This window comes from Bactrocera tryoni, chromosome 1 (assembly GCF_016617805.1).
Source record: "Bactrocera tryoni isolate S06 chromosome 1, CSIRO_BtryS06_freeze2, whole genome shotgun sequence".
In the NCBI taxonomy this organism is placed as follows: domain Eukaryota; kingdom Metazoa; phylum Arthropoda; class Insecta; order Diptera; family Tephritidae; genus Bactrocera; species Bactrocera tryoni.
In genome coordinates, this window is record NC_052499.1 from 85,839,979 (window position 1) to 85,857,161 (window position 17,183).

The 17,183-nt window shown below is 37.1% G+C and overlaps 3 protein-coding genes across 4 annotated transcripts; all 3 read right to left on the minus strand.

Moving 5' to 3' along the window:
* Positions 1-217: 217 nt before the first annotated feature.
* On the minus strand, positions 218-7,185 carry LOC120782484 ((E3-independent) E2 ubiquitin-conjugating enzyme). The gene is made up of 13 exons (XM_040114787.1): positions 6,475-7,185; positions 5,934-6,187; positions 5,665-5,878; positions 5,338-5,587; positions 4,649-5,286; positions 4,448-4,596; positions 3,964-4,390; positions 3,811-3,900; positions 3,115-3,750; positions 2,395-3,047; positions 1,993-2,330; positions 1,663-1,935; positions 218-1,600 (listed from the first exon to the last, which is right to left on the minus strand). Exons 1-13 carry the CDS (start codon positions 7,000-7,002, stop codon positions 1,410-1,412), a joined length of 4,641 nt encoding a protein of 1,546 aa, XP_039970721.1. The 5' UTR covers positions 7,003-7,185; the 3' UTR covers positions 218-1,409.
* An 804-nt stretch (positions 7,186-7,989) lies between these two features.
* Positions 7,990-9,098, minus strand: LOC120766258 (outer dense fiber protein 3-B). Its single transcript, XM_040091644.1, has 4 exons — positions 8,990-9,098; positions 8,705-8,923; positions 8,449-8,635; positions 7,990-8,377 (listed from the first exon to the last, which is right to left on the minus strand). Exons 1-4 carry the CDS (start codon positions 9,006-9,008, stop codon positions 8,113-8,115), a joined length of 690 nt encoding a protein of 229 aa, XP_039947578.1. The 5' UTR covers positions 9,009-9,098; the 3' UTR covers positions 7,990-8,112.
* A 107-nt stretch (positions 9,099-9,205) lies between these two features.
* On the minus strand, positions 9,206-14,183 carry LOC120766256 (synaptic vesicular amine transporter). 2 transcript variants are annotated; one of them, XM_040091643.1, is made up of 10 exons: positions 13,932-14,183; positions 13,626-13,856; positions 11,546-12,229; positions 11,371-11,474; positions 11,142-11,304; positions 10,694-10,734; positions 10,305-10,607; positions 10,028-10,250; positions 9,842-9,966; positions 9,206-9,460 (listed from the first exon to the last, which is right to left on the minus strand). In XM_040091643.1, exons 2-10 carry the CDS (start codon positions 13,813-13,815, stop codon positions 9,368-9,370), a joined length of 1,926 nt encoding a protein of 641 aa, XP_039947577.1. In that variant the 5' UTR covers positions 13,816-13,856; positions 13,932-14,183; the 3' UTR covers positions 9,206-9,367. The 2 variants fall into 2 exon arrangements, with proteins under 2 accessions (XP_039947577.1, XP_039947576.1); XM_040091642.1 differs by having other exon boundaries at positions 13,914-14,183.
* Positions 14,184-17,183: the final 3,000 nt, after the last annotated feature.

Genomic DNA, 17,183 nt, shown 5'->3' on the forward strand with positions numbered 1-17,183 from the left:
GTGTAAACTAACTTTTATGGACTGTACGCCTTTTTATTTTTAATTTATAAATTGTTTATTTATTTCTAATTGCTTCGTTTAATTGTTAATTATTACACTGTTACCATTTTCGCTCACTTTCAATTACTTGAAGAAGGAAAACATTCTTGCAGTGGCATATTTAGTTGTGATTAAATTTCATTTACGAGTTTTTTAGAAGGCAACATTCTTTGGTATATTTTTCATTACTTAGCTTCACTTCGCTTTCGCTCGATTTCTTTTTTTTTTTCGTTTTACTTTTATGTTTAACACTTTCTTAAGAATTGCAAATTAAGCCCACAACTTTCTGTTGCAACTGTATTCGGCTTCAGTTTTCTGCATAAATACATTTTTATCTATGCTGCTCATAAATACTAACATACAATACATACATATATCTTTGTAATGCCATTTTTAGGTTGGCAAATTATTATAATTAACATTAGTTAACGTTAATTTTAAATTAAACACAAGCTTCGGATAAATGATAGTGCTAAAGAGACTATGGATAACCAAAAATTGCCGTTGCCATTTGACATATAACGGTAGTATCATATGTGAGTGTAATTCAATCTCAAACCGTTACTTTGGCAAAACAACTAATATTAAAATATCAGGTGGTTGTAAACTAATTTCGCATAAATTATAAATAATAATCATCACAATCTCAAATATTCAACAATAACGGTATACCATATTTTATAAATACAATAATGAACAAATAATACTATAAACGGTGTAGTAATGCATACGTAATCTTCTTCCTTTATGAATGATAATAAACAATTTTGAATCCTAACAAATAATTAAGGGCTTTTCGATCATTGCTGCAGAAAAAATTGTGCAATCATTTACGCACCATGCATATACTTAATTATATATAATAGTTTTTTAGAATTACTAGTAATTTATTTTCCATTACAAATGCACAGAGGAGCTTTTTTGAGATTCCAAGAATTTAACAAACTCGTGACAATAATTTTGTATTCGCTTAGTGCTAAAGTATGTTATATTGTTACAATTTAGAAAAACAAATTTTCATAATTATAAACTAACATGCATATTTGTGAGTTTCAGTGTGTGACTTAAATTTATCATTTAATACTTTGCATTGATACAAAAACTAGAGATATACTATATGTTTGTATATAAATATGACAACGTTTAAGCGCATTTAAACAGCAATGCAACTGTGATTTTTACACTAAAGTTTAGTAAACGGACAGCAAGCACCATAAAATAGGCAAACTTATTAAAAGAAAAATAATAGTAATAATAATACAAAATAAATTATTCGTTTTTTTACAATTTTCAATTGTAGCATTGAAAATCTAAAGCCGTTAAGCCCGCAATAGGCACACGGTCCTCATGAACGGCGCTATTATCGCGTTCTATTCAACATTGCGCTCAGTCGCTGTTGCGTCACTTTTCCCCACTGATAGTTTACGTTCCGTTTTTAACGCTAATAATTTGGAATTGAAGGTTTCTAAGAGGCCAGCTAATGTTAAACAAAAGCCACGGCTTGCAGGTACAAGTGGAAAATCGGGTGGCGCGAACATATTTTTGGGTTCTTCAGCGTTGACTGAAATGCAAAGTTTAAATTATTTATCTACGAATCTGAACTTAAATAAGCGCTTTGCCTACCGGCATTCATATTTATTTGCTTCGGCTGGTTTATCTCCTCCGATGCAGTTTTCGCTGTAGCCTCTTCGTTTTTGTTATTTGTCGTGGCCTTGGATAATTCCATCCAACCTTTAATGCGTTCGTACATGGAAAGGCCGCGTTGATTCCAATGTTCGCATATTTCTTCTCGAAAGAGTTCTGGTGGTTGTTGCAGAAGTTTGGTGGATGACTGCACCATTTTTATAATAACCATTTCATTGTACATACGAGAGTTTTCTCTACCTTGCTGAGTGCCTATGTATGCACATTAAATGATTTACAAGCTTGGCTTACATAAGCGAATACACATACCTTTCTGTTTTTCGTAACCAGCCTCGTTGAAGTACGGTTCGGGCACCAATATGAGACCCTGTATGGACACGATCACTTGCAGGAGAGTGCTATTTGCGCCCCAAATCTCAGAGTCGCGCCCAGCCCACGTGCCTAACAAGGAGACACAAACTTTGCCGTCTTCATAAAGGTTCGGATTTAAGCGATCGGAGCAATAGCTGATGTAGTGGCACAATGGCGGACTCTTCGGATATTCGCGACCAAGTTGTATATCGAAGAAAAATAAGCCATCTTCATATGGGGTTTTCTTCGGGCCCTCAATCATGACACTTAGTAAATCCATGCGGTCTTCAAAAACTCTGCGCAGTTAAGACAAATATTACATTAAATTATATATACTTCTTTGAAGGATTGCATGCTTACTTAACCCATACACCGGGCGGCAGTGAAGTCTTTAGCATACGATGCTCACGTTGTACCGCTCTATAGTATTGTTGAGTATTATTGGGATGAAAAATAGTCAATTGGAACTTGTGAGCAGGCGGTGCTTGAGGTAAAACTTGAAAATATTCAGAGTTCGCGATCGGTGTGGAAGTTGCCTCAATCGGTGAACTTAGAACAGAATCCATGGATTTTGTCGATACACATGCATTGGCATCCGCAGGTGCGCTCATATCAACTGTGTCGGGTTTGGCAAGGTTTATCTGTTGCTTATCATCTATTGTGGACGTTTCAGTATCCTGGCCTTCCGTTGACTTTTCTTCATCTACATCTATCGGGTCCTCAATGTGTGCCTCCTCAATTCCCTCAAAACTGAATACTTCACTTAAGTTTATATTCTCGCCTTTGTAGTATTTTTCCCGAATCTGTTGTATGCATTTAACCAATTGTTCCTTTAGTAGAGCACAAAGGCGCACACAATCCATTTCGGGTGCAGCGTCTTCATTGAATTCAATGCTGCTGCAGGACATCGAGTTTTGGTCGTCATTAACTCTCACCGAACCGTTGGTGAGGTCCGAGTAGCTGGTAGAACTGCCATCACAGTTTTCAATGCGCGAACAGTTGCCAGAGTCATCCTGTAAGCACATGTATGTATACGAATTATATGTGTTTATAAATATTCAATACTTATTTATTGCTTACCTGAGATGAGGCCATTGCTGATTTTAATTGACAAGTTTTCTCAAAAGCTCTTTCAATGTTGAGCATGGCGCAGTTAAGCAATTGATTATTCTGTGCCAGTATACTCTTTTGATGCGCCATTATATTGGCGCCGCCGGTAGAGGTCTTGCTATCTGCATTACCGCTGTTATGAACACTTGGCTGTGCTTCAGTGGCATTATTAATGGCTTTCTTTACCACACCTTTTTCAGACAAAGTTTGTGTGGATGGTGCCTGTGTCACAGTAGAAATAGATGTGTTCGATTTTAATCTCAGCACAGGTAGTACTACCGGTGAAGTAATACTACTTGATGCTCCACCACCTATTCCGGACGTTGGCGATTTAAACGGTGTTGGGGAGATGTTGAAGAGTATCTTTGGCGCATATTCCTTAGATGTATTAGTGGTAGTGGTAGCAATGTCGTTTGCGCCGGCGGCGGATTTAGTATCGGATTGTGGTCTTGGCGGGGTCTTTTCTGCACTATCCAAAGGCGCAACAGCCGGATGTTTGACATTTGATGAGGTAGCTTGCACATAACTAAATAAACGATTTTTTCGGTCTTGTGCGCGCTCCGCAATTGATTGAGTTCCGCCTTTGCGTACACGCTCAATCAGACCCTTACAGGGAAAATGTTTTTATTTCATTAGTTTTATTAATCGTTAATAGGAAATTATTACCTGGAAATTGTCTTCGTGGAAGAAGCTAGTATTTAATAAGCGGTCCAAGTAGCGACACCCTTTGTAAACATTTAACAAATTACGCATAACCTAAATATGCGCACAACATGAAACTGTCACTGACCAGCACAAAAAAATATCTATTGAACTTACTTCGATATTTTGCAAATTCGGACTCATATTGAAAATTTCCTCAAGGCGTGCAATAGCTATGCGTGTTCGCTCAATGTTTGTTATTATGTGGGATTCCTCCAGCGCTATCATTGGCGTGCTTCCTCCTAGTTCACTATTTTCAGACTCAGTCTCCCATGAGTCATCCGATTCGTGTCCCCAATCAGCGTGGTCGTATTGACCAACTTCAAATAAATCTTGCGGCCAGCACATACTTATATGTCCGTCAACCCACCACACTTTCGCTCGTCCGTCAATGAAGTTATCTATGATTTGACCTGCGGTACATGCAGCATCCTCACCCACAAAGTTTGCAACGCGTATAACCATAGTTCCAGGACGATATTGAAAATCAGGGTGATCTTTTAAGTCATACACGCTAACTTCTGTCTCGCCATTGTATTTCGGTCTGTAAGTATTCTTATATTGGTATTGAGTTAATGCAGACATGCAAATAAATTCTTACCTCGGTTCATCAGCAGATGTATATGTGGTATACCATTTGACGCGTGCTGTCCGCCCCTGATGATCCACCATTTGTATAACGCCGTAGTCACGATAAGTCATATCACCATCTTCCTTGCCGCATACAACGAAATCCCCAGGGAAAAACTCCTAACAATAAACCATTAGAATTTATCTAAAGTACTACATTGTGCCAGCATACATGATTATCTAAATGATGTATGGGGTACAACTGTGTAGAAGATATGCCCGCCTCCACGGTACCATCTTGCCAAACCACTGTGGCAGTACTGTATACCAAAAGAGCTTCGGTAACTAATTCATCGCCATCTTTCGGTTGAAATTCTGGAATCATCAAAGAGGAACGTTTGGCAGGTAATTTACTTTTCTTTTTCAGTAGATGTCTTTTGCTATGTTTTGGGCTATGATGAGGAGAAGGACTTGAGCAAGTTGTAGTACTGACGCGATCCTCGCAGAAATCTTCGTTGAAATAATCATCTTCATCGTCATCCTCGTCCTCATCGTCTGTTACCCATTCTGGTTCTCCACTGGTCTTTGAGGCTTTCCTTGATGGAAAATTCGATGCATTATGTTCAACAGACGTATCGGTTGCTGTTTTGTCTCTGCTATTTGAACTGCCTAACTTATCTGTTTTTAATGTAGATTTTTTTGGCTTCGCGCTTTTCGTGTCAGCATCTATTAAACTTGACTTCTTTTTGGTTTTCTCTGTATGATGTGAACTATTGCTGCCGGCATTATTTTGACCGGAGGAACTGACTAATCCACCACACTGATTTTCGGTTTTTTGAATTTGCGCTAGCGCTATTTTAAATTTACTAGCTGAAATTAAAAGAAATAAAAATAAGCTCTATATAAGATAATAACACAAACCTTGCTCTTTCTCCCATTGTGATTTTTTTATATAGTTATCGAGTTTGGAGAATTTTAAGTAGTTGCGATCGCTTATTTGCACCATACATGATTCGAAGAGATTCAGGCGCTTTAGGCGCATCAAGTCTTCACCGCTCACACAAGGATTTGGTTGCTCTAACACGCTAGTGTCAATAGCGTTTTCTTCAGAGAGAGCCTTACATTGCCAGTGAACCCAAACCGAATCGGTCTCAACTGATTCAATAGTATACTATGGAAATTGAGTATTAAAAATATTTTCAAAAGTTTTATTCTAAATCACAATGTTATTTCTTTAGTTGTACTCACTTTTGCTTTGAAAGGTTTGCCCTTTTTGTTTTTATGTATCGGAATATTAGGAGTCAGTAGTTTCACTTCATCTAAAGATGGCAATCGACCGACTACAGTGTTGCCGGGATAAAATACATGAGGATTAAATATGCCGTGTGTATTGCGGGAATTATAGTCTGTGAAACCATAGAAATTATGTGATGAGATTTCTATGCGTGCGCCAGCTGTTGATCTGCAAAATAAAAAAGTTTAAGTATTTCTAGTTAAAGATTTGTTTCGTAAGTAACCTTAATACAGCTTTTTCTTCCACATCCTTGGTGCTTCCCACCCATGAATCCAAGCAAACGGCGCTATCGCGTTGCCAATTATTTATCGGAAGCAGTCTTTCTGTCATAACGTTTTTAATAACATACTTTGTACCCAGCACTTTAACATCGGCATGCATACTAATGTCACGACAGTAACCGCGTTGGGTGTCCTTTCCCGGCACCAAACGTCGCACGACATCACCCGGCATTAAAGTACGATCAGCTAATGCAATCTTTTTGGAAGAAAAAGAAACCAAAATTGAAAGTTTTTAATGAGTAAGCAACTCATAATTATAAAATATTTGTAACTGCAATACATACAATATAACTGTAATTCATATCAAAATTTAGTTATATGCCCCTAACCTCATCATACTTTTGTAATGTACATAAGTAAAATGTGTGAGTATATCCGTAATTAATGACGTTGAATTTTTAACTTCTGTTCATACTTTTTATTTAAAAAATGAGTATGTTTTTCTTTTTAATTGGCTGTAATCGATAAATTTATTCCACTTACCGCCCCTTCAGGCTGCACTTCCTCTTTACCATCAGGATACCATGCTACTCGTACTTCACCTTTCAGAAGGACATCATCGAAATCGTCATCTTCATCGCCGGAATATGTTTCAGACGTCTCAATTACAAGGCCAAATTTGACACGTCCCTTCTTATCAACGCGGAAAACTTCATCTTCAAAAAAGTATTGATTGTCCGCAGGCAAGTCGCCGCCAACACCAAGCTCCAACGCAGGAGTCTTTTCTCCTTCAGCATCGCTGTCAGTTGGTTTGTCGGTTGGCATTTGTTCTCGTGTAATAGGTGTTCCAAGTTTTACAGGCAAAAATTTGGATTCAACAGATTCGTCCTCTTGAACATTTGTGCAACCAATGGAATTTACGAAACAATTGTTGGAGTTTACTTCTTCTTTATTAGTAGTTGCTGCACCTTTATCATGAGGAAATTTTTCTGAATAATTAGATTGTAGCTCATGATCATGGATTTTCAACTGCTGCTCATTGTGGTCACTATCTGCATTCGTTGCCATCATATAACAACTTCGTTTTTACGTGCCTTGATCCTTAATTACAACTCACTCTACACCCACTTTACTCTCTTTTGTGTTAATTTTCGTTTTCTGGCAAATATGCACATGGGCGCTTCTTAACAATGTGTTTACCGTTTTTTTCGCTAAAAAGATTTTATAATTTTACTATTTTTTCCCTATTTGCTAATTTTTTTGTTGTTTTGTTCGATTTTTTTGTGCCAAAATTAACGGAATTAATTTTTCTGCCTTCACAAACGAATGAAAATTGAAAGCGAATGTAATTAGCAGCAAAGGGTGACACACATGGTATAACTTCATCACCATGAATTATAACTATTTCTATGAACAGCAATAATTATGTTATTTAGAGGGAATAACGAAATAAAAGTAAAGTTTTATGTTTTTTGCTTTAAAACGTAATAAGTTTTACCAAATTATCTTTATCAGTAAATGTGTGTTTTTAATGTGTAAATTGTCTTAGCAAGAGTTTATAGCATGACATATGTATGTTGTTAGTGGTATACATTTCGTTTTGTTTTTGTTCATTTGGATGGGAAATTGACAGTCAGCTGTTCACAACAAATTCAGTGTTGTATAGTGGACCAAAATACCAAAGTATTTCGGGCAATTAAATTTAAATTATTTTGGCGACAACAATTCAACAAAGGTTCGTTATTTTTCACTCTTTAATGAGTGCTGTGACAACAATAATTACGGTTTTCTTTGTACATTATTAATTTTAATATTGTAAAAAAATAGTCTTAATATCCCAACACTTGCATAGGTTAACACCAGTCTTTCCGGTTGTTAAACGATAAATGTATGTACATATACATACATATGTTTCCGAGTACTAGATATTCTCCAATTGGAATCCTTTCTTTGCCTTCGCAGTTAAAGTATTCCAAATCGTTGTTTTAAGCCTATAAAAATCATTCAAAGAATTGTCTGGTTAATAAAGGAAGTGACAACAATGAAAAGTTCAACAACTTATTTCGGTTTAGTTTATTATTTCTATATAATCAATTGTATAATCTAGTAGAACTTTCAAAACTTTTATCTTCAAAGTAAGTACCAAAATATAAGAAATATGATTTCTTCCTAATATTGCAATCACATATTATCACACTTAACAATCATTGGTGGCGCAAACTCGTTGTGTCGTATACCGAACGAGTAAGCCTGTCCAGATTTGCCGGGACGGTAGTACATTAGATCGTAATAGTTTGGACCAGGGCCAATTTGTTTGTAATAAAAGGGATTTCGTCCGGCAATTGAATACTCAGGACTACGTGGCAGTTTAACGGAGAGATTTCCAGCACCATAAGCAGCTGGTCCAGGAGAATGTTGTTTACCTGATATACCACACCGCATGCCCCTGTATTTGATATAAGTCAATGTATGTGATTACAAGGTATGTTTAGAGATTTACAAATATGTTTATCTCACATGCTGTATGCTGGAAATCCCGGTTTAATTGGTGACACATCCACACCATATGCATTGGGACCCGGTGTAGAGCTCTTGAAGTTATAGGCAGTGCGCCAAGACATAGAATATGCTGGCGCATCAGTGCCCTTAAAGAACGGCTTTAGATGTACGTCATGTGCACCAGGTCCTGGACCAAATCGTTTTTCTGCAAGCACAATATTAACGTACATAAATAATTGAAGGCACTTGCTAAAAAATAGATAAACACACACACCTTTCACATATGTTCTGCCCTGTATCGTAAATTGATTTCCACGACTTATGCCATAACGCGTCAAGGTGTCAACCTTATAGGCTCCCGGTCCTGGGCCAATCAGTTTTTCGTGCTTGTATGAGCGTGTGCCAAACGAGTACTGTGGCATACGTTGCTTACGAGCATCATGATTTTCATAGCCAACATTCGGCGGCAGCATGTAAGCGCCGGGTCCGGGACCTAAGGAGCAGAAAACCGTTAACAAGCATACATTGCAGGAAATGACCCTGCAATTGAAATACTCACCTAAAGGCCTTTTGCTCATGTTACTGTTTTTGCAATGTCAAAAGGAAATCAGATGAAAAATTTAGAATTTCGAATTTAGGAAAGATAAGATTTTTTATATATGTTTTTTAAAGTGTCGAAAACTTATTTGAATCTTTTTTTCTACATTTTATGACACTTTTTTAACCGCCGACGTTGGCAAACTCGACATGAACGAAATAATTTCGCAGGTGGATATACATTAGGAATGCGTCCAGATCGGATCCAACTTGTATTTTAACTTTTAATCGACATTTAAATGATTTACACCTAATGTATTTTGAATATTTACAATATTTTCTAAATAAACGATATAAAACATTAAATGATTTCTAATGCAAGTAGTCCTTCGCTGCATTTTTACTCAATGTCGATCGAATTGTAAAACTGTTTGTATCGAGAGTCCCGTCCGCTGTTCCTAAGCAATAGCTCGTTATGCTTTTCACGTATAATCTGGTGAAAGAAAGTTAAGAAATGTACACTCTTCATATGCATATATGTACAAGTACATAAATGTAGTTAAGTAATACATATGGTGATGCGAACGCAAGCTTCTTGTACTTATAAAAGTTAGACCGCGAAAATATATGTAATTAGAGATCTTGAATTTCAACTCAAGAATTGATCACATAGCCACGAACTGCATTTGGTCAAAATTAACTAATTTTAAGTCCATAAAATAGCGACACTTTTGGTTGACAATTCAAGTAATTGAATGGACTGATATATTCTCCTTTATTTTCTTTTTAAATACCCAAAGAAGCTCGTATTTGTATCACTTGGTGTTATTGCTCAACTATGTATTTGTAACAAAATTTACCGGTTTCAACTTACTTTCGGATTATAATTTTGATGTAGAAACACCAAAACTGGGCCGTAACATATATTGAAGAAACCGACGATGCGCATTAGCCAGGAGAAACCAAAAGTTTGTGCCAACTCCCCGCCTAGTAAAGGAGCTAGTGGGATAAAGTACTGGTATAAAGAAAATATTCCGAAATCCGAAAAGTATATACTTACCCAGGCAGTAAGCTAAGCTGACAGATGTCTGTTGAATGGCATAGACTGTACCATAGCTTGACATGGAATTGCCGCCACCAGTGTCGCCTTGCTCCTCCTGCGCTAAAGTGGCATCAACAAAAGTGGCCAACAGCGGCACCAAGGCAGCGTCAATTACACCAATGCTAAGTCCTAACCCAAAGTGTGGCAACAGTAGTTGTCTGACTGTTGTTGCGCTAGGGATCTGCGAATACACGACTTCATATATTTTAGTATTGATTCATAGGAAATTACCTACCAAGATGGATGATATGCCCACCAACAACAGGGCAATGCATGAAATTTTTACTTGTCCATATTTATAGGCGAATGTGCCAAAAAAGTTGGTACCAATAAAATATCCCACGGAATCCGGTATGAACACCGTACCTAATTGCCATTTGGTGGGGTGAAGATGTTGTAATAACCAAATGGGTAAGCACGGTTCCAATATAGCCATTGTTGAGGTTGAAAACCAAATTGCCACAACAATTGCAAGTATCATTTTACTTTCGAGCAATGGACGCCATTTTGGCCGCTGTTTATCATTGTCAATTGAAACCTAAGGAGGATGTGGAGAACACGTGTACATTTTAAAACATGAAATGCTAAATATTGACATTCGTTTATAAAAAAAAATTGTATTACCTCGGGTTGAATGGAGAGATCCATAGTTAGGAGCTGCATTCCTTATATGATAAGTATTAACAAAAAAAATAACATTATACGTTGACAGCTTGACCGAACTTAATTTCAACAAGTAAACCAGTAAAATCAGTGTCCGTTTCGTAGATCCGACTGCGTAGAAACGGGATTCATATTTAGTTTGACCAAAATTTTATACTAAATAACCATTGTACCGGTCGTACCCTTATACTCAAAGTTCATTTGAGCATTAACATTGCTTATAATTTCATCTTTAATATCTCATAATTACAGCCATCAACAAACTGTTCATTTAAAATTATGTCCGAGACTTAGTGCGGTCTATTACTGATCGTTTTCAAAAGTATGATATTTACGCCTTTAGATTTCGACATGGCCGACGCTTTATACCTAAAACTACTATATTTGAAATTATATGTCTTTCACTTACCCAAATTCAGAAATATCACTGTAGACAGTATTATAAAAGGTGCTGACTTTCCGATCAAATCATAAAGTATGCTGCCGAAAGGATATCCCAGCAACACACCCAAAGCAATGCTACCCAAAATTATGCCCATCACTTTTGAACGACGGTCTTCCTCCGGATAGTGCTACAGCATGAAATATCGAAAAATGTGGTTGCATATACATATATATTCTATTCTTCTGTTATTTACCTGAGCCACGAGACTCATGCCGCACACACCAATGCAAGCCGAACCAACTCCTTGAATAGCACGAGCTATCAACAGTTCTATGTAAGTCTCACCCACCGAGAACACTATGAGCGAAAAGTTAATACAAAATCCTTATTTTTACAACCGAAATTATAATAGCAATATTCACACATACCCAATGAAGAGAGAAGCAGCAGAAATGTGCCGGCCACAATCGGCAAACGGTAACCAAATTTGGCAGTTAGATTGCCGACGATCGGATTGAATATTAACTGCACTAGTGCCTTCATGGACAACAATATGCCAATGGCGCTATTTTCGCTAGTTAAGTTTTCATCTGAATCAGCATGTGCCTTCGTGGCCTTGCCGTCAGGGTTGCTGTCGGTGACCGTGCTTGCTGCAGTGGTACCCAGTGCTGGATTGGCGCCACTACGAGCCGCATCCTCATTAAAATTTGCTTCATCGAATTGTTTTTCTATGGGTTTATCACCGGCGCCTGTGGTATTTCCGGTGGTTGAGCTTTTTGTCAATGTCCCAGCTATAGTTCCAACCCCCGCAGCCGCGTTTGTGTAGCGCAACAGCTTGTGTTCCGCAGAAACAGACGTCGCTTTATCATCGCCATGCGGCAGCGTAAAGTTCACCATCGATTTCCCGGGTATCGGATGTTTCGTCATAATCGTTTGTATGGGTTGGTGTGCGCCATCGATGTACCGATGTGCCAAACTGGGTGGTGCCATGAAAGGACTGGCGATGCCAACGCTGGCAGCATCGTTTGTGTGGTCGTAGCCGTTGAGCATCTCCAATGGAGTGTGATGTGCCCGGTTATTTATAATCGCTAGATAATCGGGCAATATGGGCACTGCGTGTGGATTGTGTGGAGATATGATTGCATTTTGTAGAAAGATAAGATATATGTATGTTCGCAAGTGAAAAAACCGATTTTAAACACATACTATACATGAATATATTTTAGAAACGAATTCGTTGTTGTTTTGAAAACCGAACTTTATTAAACTTATAAAAAATCGTATATGAAAAAATAACGAGATTTCAATCGCTTACTTTTTACACGAACTATGGATTATTATAAGTTCAAATATCGTTGGAAAATATTAGTGAACCAGAAATGTAGTATATAGCACAAGCTCTATAACAGTTATTTGAGATGTATTAAAACAGTCTCTATTCTAACTTCTTTAAAAGGAATATGTATGGGAATTTTAACAAACCAAAGCCTCCTTCTTAGAACATATTTTAATTTCTATACTCAAGCTATTATAATTTTGTTAAAAGTTTATCTCAATTGAAGAGTATAGTATATGAGGGATTACACGTTAGATTGTTCATAAAGATTTTGATTGTAAATAAAATTTAGAAATTTATTGAATTAAAGTAATGCAATTTAATATATTTTCTGTATGCCTTGCTACTAGTGTCATTTTAAAGTTTATGCTGTAATTTATTGCTGTGTAAACTGTTGTAAATAAATAAATAATAAATAATATTTTCTGTAGTTTCCTATACCTAAACAACTAAAGGCTGATCCAAGTAGTAAAGAATGTGTTTCGCGAGCTTCGCTCAACTTATGGTCAACATAATCGGCCTACTGAGCGTACTATTCGCAACACCATCACCCATCTTGAGACCCAGCATTCATTATTGGATAATATGCGATCGAATAGACCACGTCCAGCACGAACTAAAGAAAATATACATATATACATATGTAGCAGCCGTAGCTGAAAGTGTATACGAAGACCGTTCGCAGCACTCGGACTGACGTATGAAACGACTTGGTTAATTTTACGTCGAGATCTTAAATTGAAAGCGTACAAAATACAGCTTGTGGAAGAACTAAAGCCGGTCGACCTTCCCAAGCGACATCGCCTCGGAGCAAAATATCAAGCTTTGGCCTTGGTGCAAAACATCGCGCGTGACATTCGCCAATCACTAGTCGAAATGCTCGAACGAATTATCGAAAATTGAACTCAACGAATGTACCATCTGAGACGTAGCCGCGGCCAACATTTGAAAGAGATAATCTTCGAAAAATAAATGCCAAAGAATGTTCTTTCAAATGACAATATACATTCCCCATTAAATTTAAAGTTTCTGCGTTTTTCTCTTTAAAAAAGTAATGGATCATCCTTTATAAAATTGTATACCCGCTATTTTGATTACAGAAATAATATATAAAATATAAGTTTTTCCAACAATAAAAGAATTGGAAGAGCACAATGAAAGTGATGGCCTACCAATCACAGTTAACAGCACATTATCCAGTAATAACGCCAGATAGACGATAACGGCAATTATACACCGATTTGTATTTCCGAATTTCGGCGCCGACGAGCGTCTCTCAGCTCCCGACGTGTTCAGCGCCGATGCTGTGCGAGCATCATTAGTGTGATCGTCGCCCGCTTCGGCGGATCGTTCTTCAGCCATTTTAGTTTTGCAACGCACTTAGTTGGAAACAGCTTAATTTTCTGAAATTTAATAATATGCCAACTTCAATACACACACATATGTATGTATGTATATACTTTTGTATTCAAACACACATTAATTGCGCGCCACCATGATAATTGGTTTTTATAGATTTTCTGATTGCTGCCATATGTTGGTTGAAAAATTCAATAACGGGTAATTGTTTCACGAACAAAATCACAATCAGTTGCAACAAAAGCAATTCACGCCCGTTTATTGTTACAAACAGCGGTATGGATGTCGTGGGGAAGCGCGCGTTTATCCTTCTATGCTCGGCACTCAACAGGTGTCACCGCTCCGGCTGTGGACGAACAATTGAAAAGCTTCGACACTTTGCCGAGCCATTTTATAGTGACAAGCAGGCGGCAAGACACAAGCTGACAGCCTGTTGCATGCTGCCATTCATTACAGTGCTCAGTCGGGTGTGCTTTTATGGCTTTACCCATTGACATGTTGCGTTGGGGTGGCAACAAAAACCCGTGGCGTGGAAGGAGTGTAGGAGAGTAAAGTGACCGCATACACCATAAAGCGTACATATTTACATCCACATGGGGCATGCCAAAAAGAGTGAAGATGTTTGAATTTCTGAAAATGATTATTCCTTGGCGACAATTGATGAAATTTACATATGAGGCGTGTTATTTCTTTGGGCATGCTTATTGGGCAATTGAAATAAATGTAATACTAATTTGACACTTGCTGACTGAATGCCCCAACTACTCTACATATTGAACTTCACGCCAATAGTTCTAAACTGCCACAATTTCTGTAAAGAAAGGGTTTTAAGCCAGTTTCCTTTAGTAAAAAAAAATCGTTGACTGGTCTTATGCTTTCTGTTTAAATAAAACCACACACTCTTGCTTTGGAATTCTCCTTCTGTTCAGACATACATATTTGCTCTTGTATCGAATTTCACATTAAATAGACAACAATAATCTTAGCACCACGGTATACCACAACCTTGCACTAGGCCCTTATCCTGAAGCGAGTTCATTGTTAACAGCAACACTGCCTTATTGTGTATCCTGAAGAGCAGAGTTTTAGTATTTCTTTGCCATGATTGAGGCTTGAGTAAAAAAATTAGCTGCCTATAAATACCGTACAGCACTTTTCATATCTGTGTCGGCTAACAGGGCAGATAAGTTGCATGCCGCCAGACGCCTTTGACCCACATACACACTGTGCCAAACACACATGTGTATTGTGAGAAGGTATGTGTGAATTTGCTTCTGCTCGCAATGGATCACAGCTGGCTATGGATTTCTAGTCTTCTTTTTCCGAAAGCAATTTTTCAGTTCATTTAATTTTAAAGCGCTTTGTCATCGCTGTGGAAGCAAATAATGTTGGAAAGAAAGAAGGTTATATCCGTACACTGTGGCAGATCGGGTTCTTTAAACGCAATGGAATGTGGAGTATTTTACAGCAAAACTCAACTTAAATAATAATATGCTAGGTACTATATGTTATATATACATATGTACGTACAACATATAATGGAGCTTTATATATGACCATTTTATAACCGATACCCAATTCTTTTTCAATATGAGTGGTTCCTGGTATATCGTTATTCCTTCGCTTGTAAACTTATGAAAAGTGATCTTACGTTATTTTGTATTTTAGGTTACGATATATGTATATATATTATATGTAAACATAATACAAAAACAATTAATGTCTGAACTATTTTCACTAAATGTATGTCCATACATATGTACATATAGCAGGTGGGCTGAAGAGTTCGTGGGCTGATGCTTAGATGGTACTACTAATATTAAATCCATATGATTTTTAAGAAATACATGTAAAAATTTGGCAGCTGTAGAAATGTTAGTTTATGAGATATAGCATTTTGGGTGAAGCAACATGTGTTAGTTAAAAAAATGGATCACAAGAAACTACGTGTGTTAATAAAGTATTGCTTTTTGGAGGAAAGAATACTATAGAAGCCAAGATTTGTATTGATCAAAATTATTGGAACTCTGCATCAGGGAAATCAACCGTTTAAAACTGGTTTTGCTAACCGATAGTCCGTGTAGAAGACACATGATGAACCGACATCATGGATTTTAGGTTGCAAGTGATATAATATTCATTGACTATCATCAAAAGAGAAAACTCACCAATAGTGCTTAATACATTACGTTATTGGAGCGCTTGAAGGACAAGTCGTGAAAAAACGTTCCCATTTGAAGAATTTGAAATTTCTGTTTCATAAGGCCAACGCACCGTATCACAAATCAATGAATACGATGTCAAAATTTCAAAATTATTGGGCTTCAAATTGCTTCCGCATCACCGTATTTCACGGATCTGGCTCTTAGTGACTACGTCTTATTCTCAGACATCTAGAGATTGCTCGCTGGAAATAAATTTAGCAACAATGAAGAGGTAATCGCAGAAACTGAGGCTTATTTTGAGGCTTAAGGCGAAGGTTTGATAAAAATGGTATTTTTTACCGCTATTATTGTTGTATCGCCATCGAAGACAACTATATGTGACCTGGTCTACGAAAAGGGAGCTAACGTGCGAAAACTAGTTTTCTGGGAAACAGCTGTTAAAAATAATCTTCCATCCGAATCAACTAAAAAGTGAAAATTGATTTTTTGACACCTAAGCCCCTTCTTCGTAGACCAGGTCACATATACATATATATCTATGCTAACCTATGAACTTATCAGTCCACGTGTTATTGTATGCTCTTTCATATTTTATAAAAGCATAAGAATATCTCAAATAGGATTTATTGACTGCCCAGGATTAACTGCCGTTTTCATTCACTGTGAGCAGGATGTGCGAGTGTAAAGTCATGCGTGTGTGTTCGTAAAATCAAATTAAATTTTAAATTAACTTAAACTCGAGGCTTGTTAGTGCACACACAAACATATCGATCTGCGTTCAAACTGACGTCATGGGAGAATGTACGCCTAAAAATAGATCAAAGTATTGAGCATGTCGTAAATGTCTCACTTTATTATTGTTGAATTTACCTACCAGGAGTACAAGGCTTTATAACGGAGAGTAAGAGTTACGCCTGCAATGGTAGCATATTCATACTCCACAACAACAACAACATCGAAAAAAATTAATAAACTGGCGAGTGAATATCTTTGCATATTAAATTATACTCAAAATATAAACCATTAATAATAACGTTTAAGGGAACACTTACTACAAGTTAGACTTTATTTTTATTTTTTTAGAGTAAAAACGTTTGAAATTTTGAATATTTGAATTTTAATATTTACACTTTGATTGTATAAAAATTAAGTACAGATTGGGCAACGCAACCAAATAAATGTATATATCGATATAGATATACATAT

Excerpts from the sequence above, each read along its gene's own strand:
- LOC120766258 (XM_040091644.1), bottom strand. Across the intron at positions 8,636-8,704 it reads GGGCAGAACATATGTGAAAG|AAAAACGATTTGGTCCAGGA; the intron begins GTGTGTGTGTTT and ends TTGTGCTTGCAG. Across the intron at positions 8,378-8,448 it reads GGATTTCCAGCATACAGCAT|GGGCATGCGGTGTGGTATAT; the intron begins GTGAGATAAACA and ends TATCAAATACAG.
- LOC120782484 (XM_040114787.1), bottom strand. The coding sequence starts at position 7,002 with ATGATGGCAACGAATGCAGATAGTGACCACAATGAGCAGCAGTTGAAA. Across the intron at positions 5,287-5,337 it reads ACAATGGGAGAAAGAGCAAG|CTAGTAAATTTAAAATAGCG; the intron begins GTTTGTGTTATT and ends TTTTAATTTCAG. Across the intron at positions 1,601-1,662 it reads GCAAATAAATATGAATGCCG|TCAACGCTGAAGAACCCAAA; the intron begins GTAGGCAAAGCG and ends TTTGCATTTCAG.
- LOC120766256 (XM_040091643.1), bottom strand. The coding sequence starts at position 13,815 with ATGGCTGAAGAACGATCCGCCGAAGCGGGCGACGATCACACTAATGAT. Across the intron at positions 10,251-10,304 it reads TGGGCATATCATCCATCTTG|ATCCCTAGCGCAACAACAGT; the intron begins GTAGGTAATTTC and ends GTGTATTCGCAG. Across the intron at positions 9,461-9,841 it reads ATCAAAATTATAATCCGAAA|ATTATACGTGAAAAGCATAA; the intron begins GTAAGTTGAAAC and ends TTCTTTCACCAG.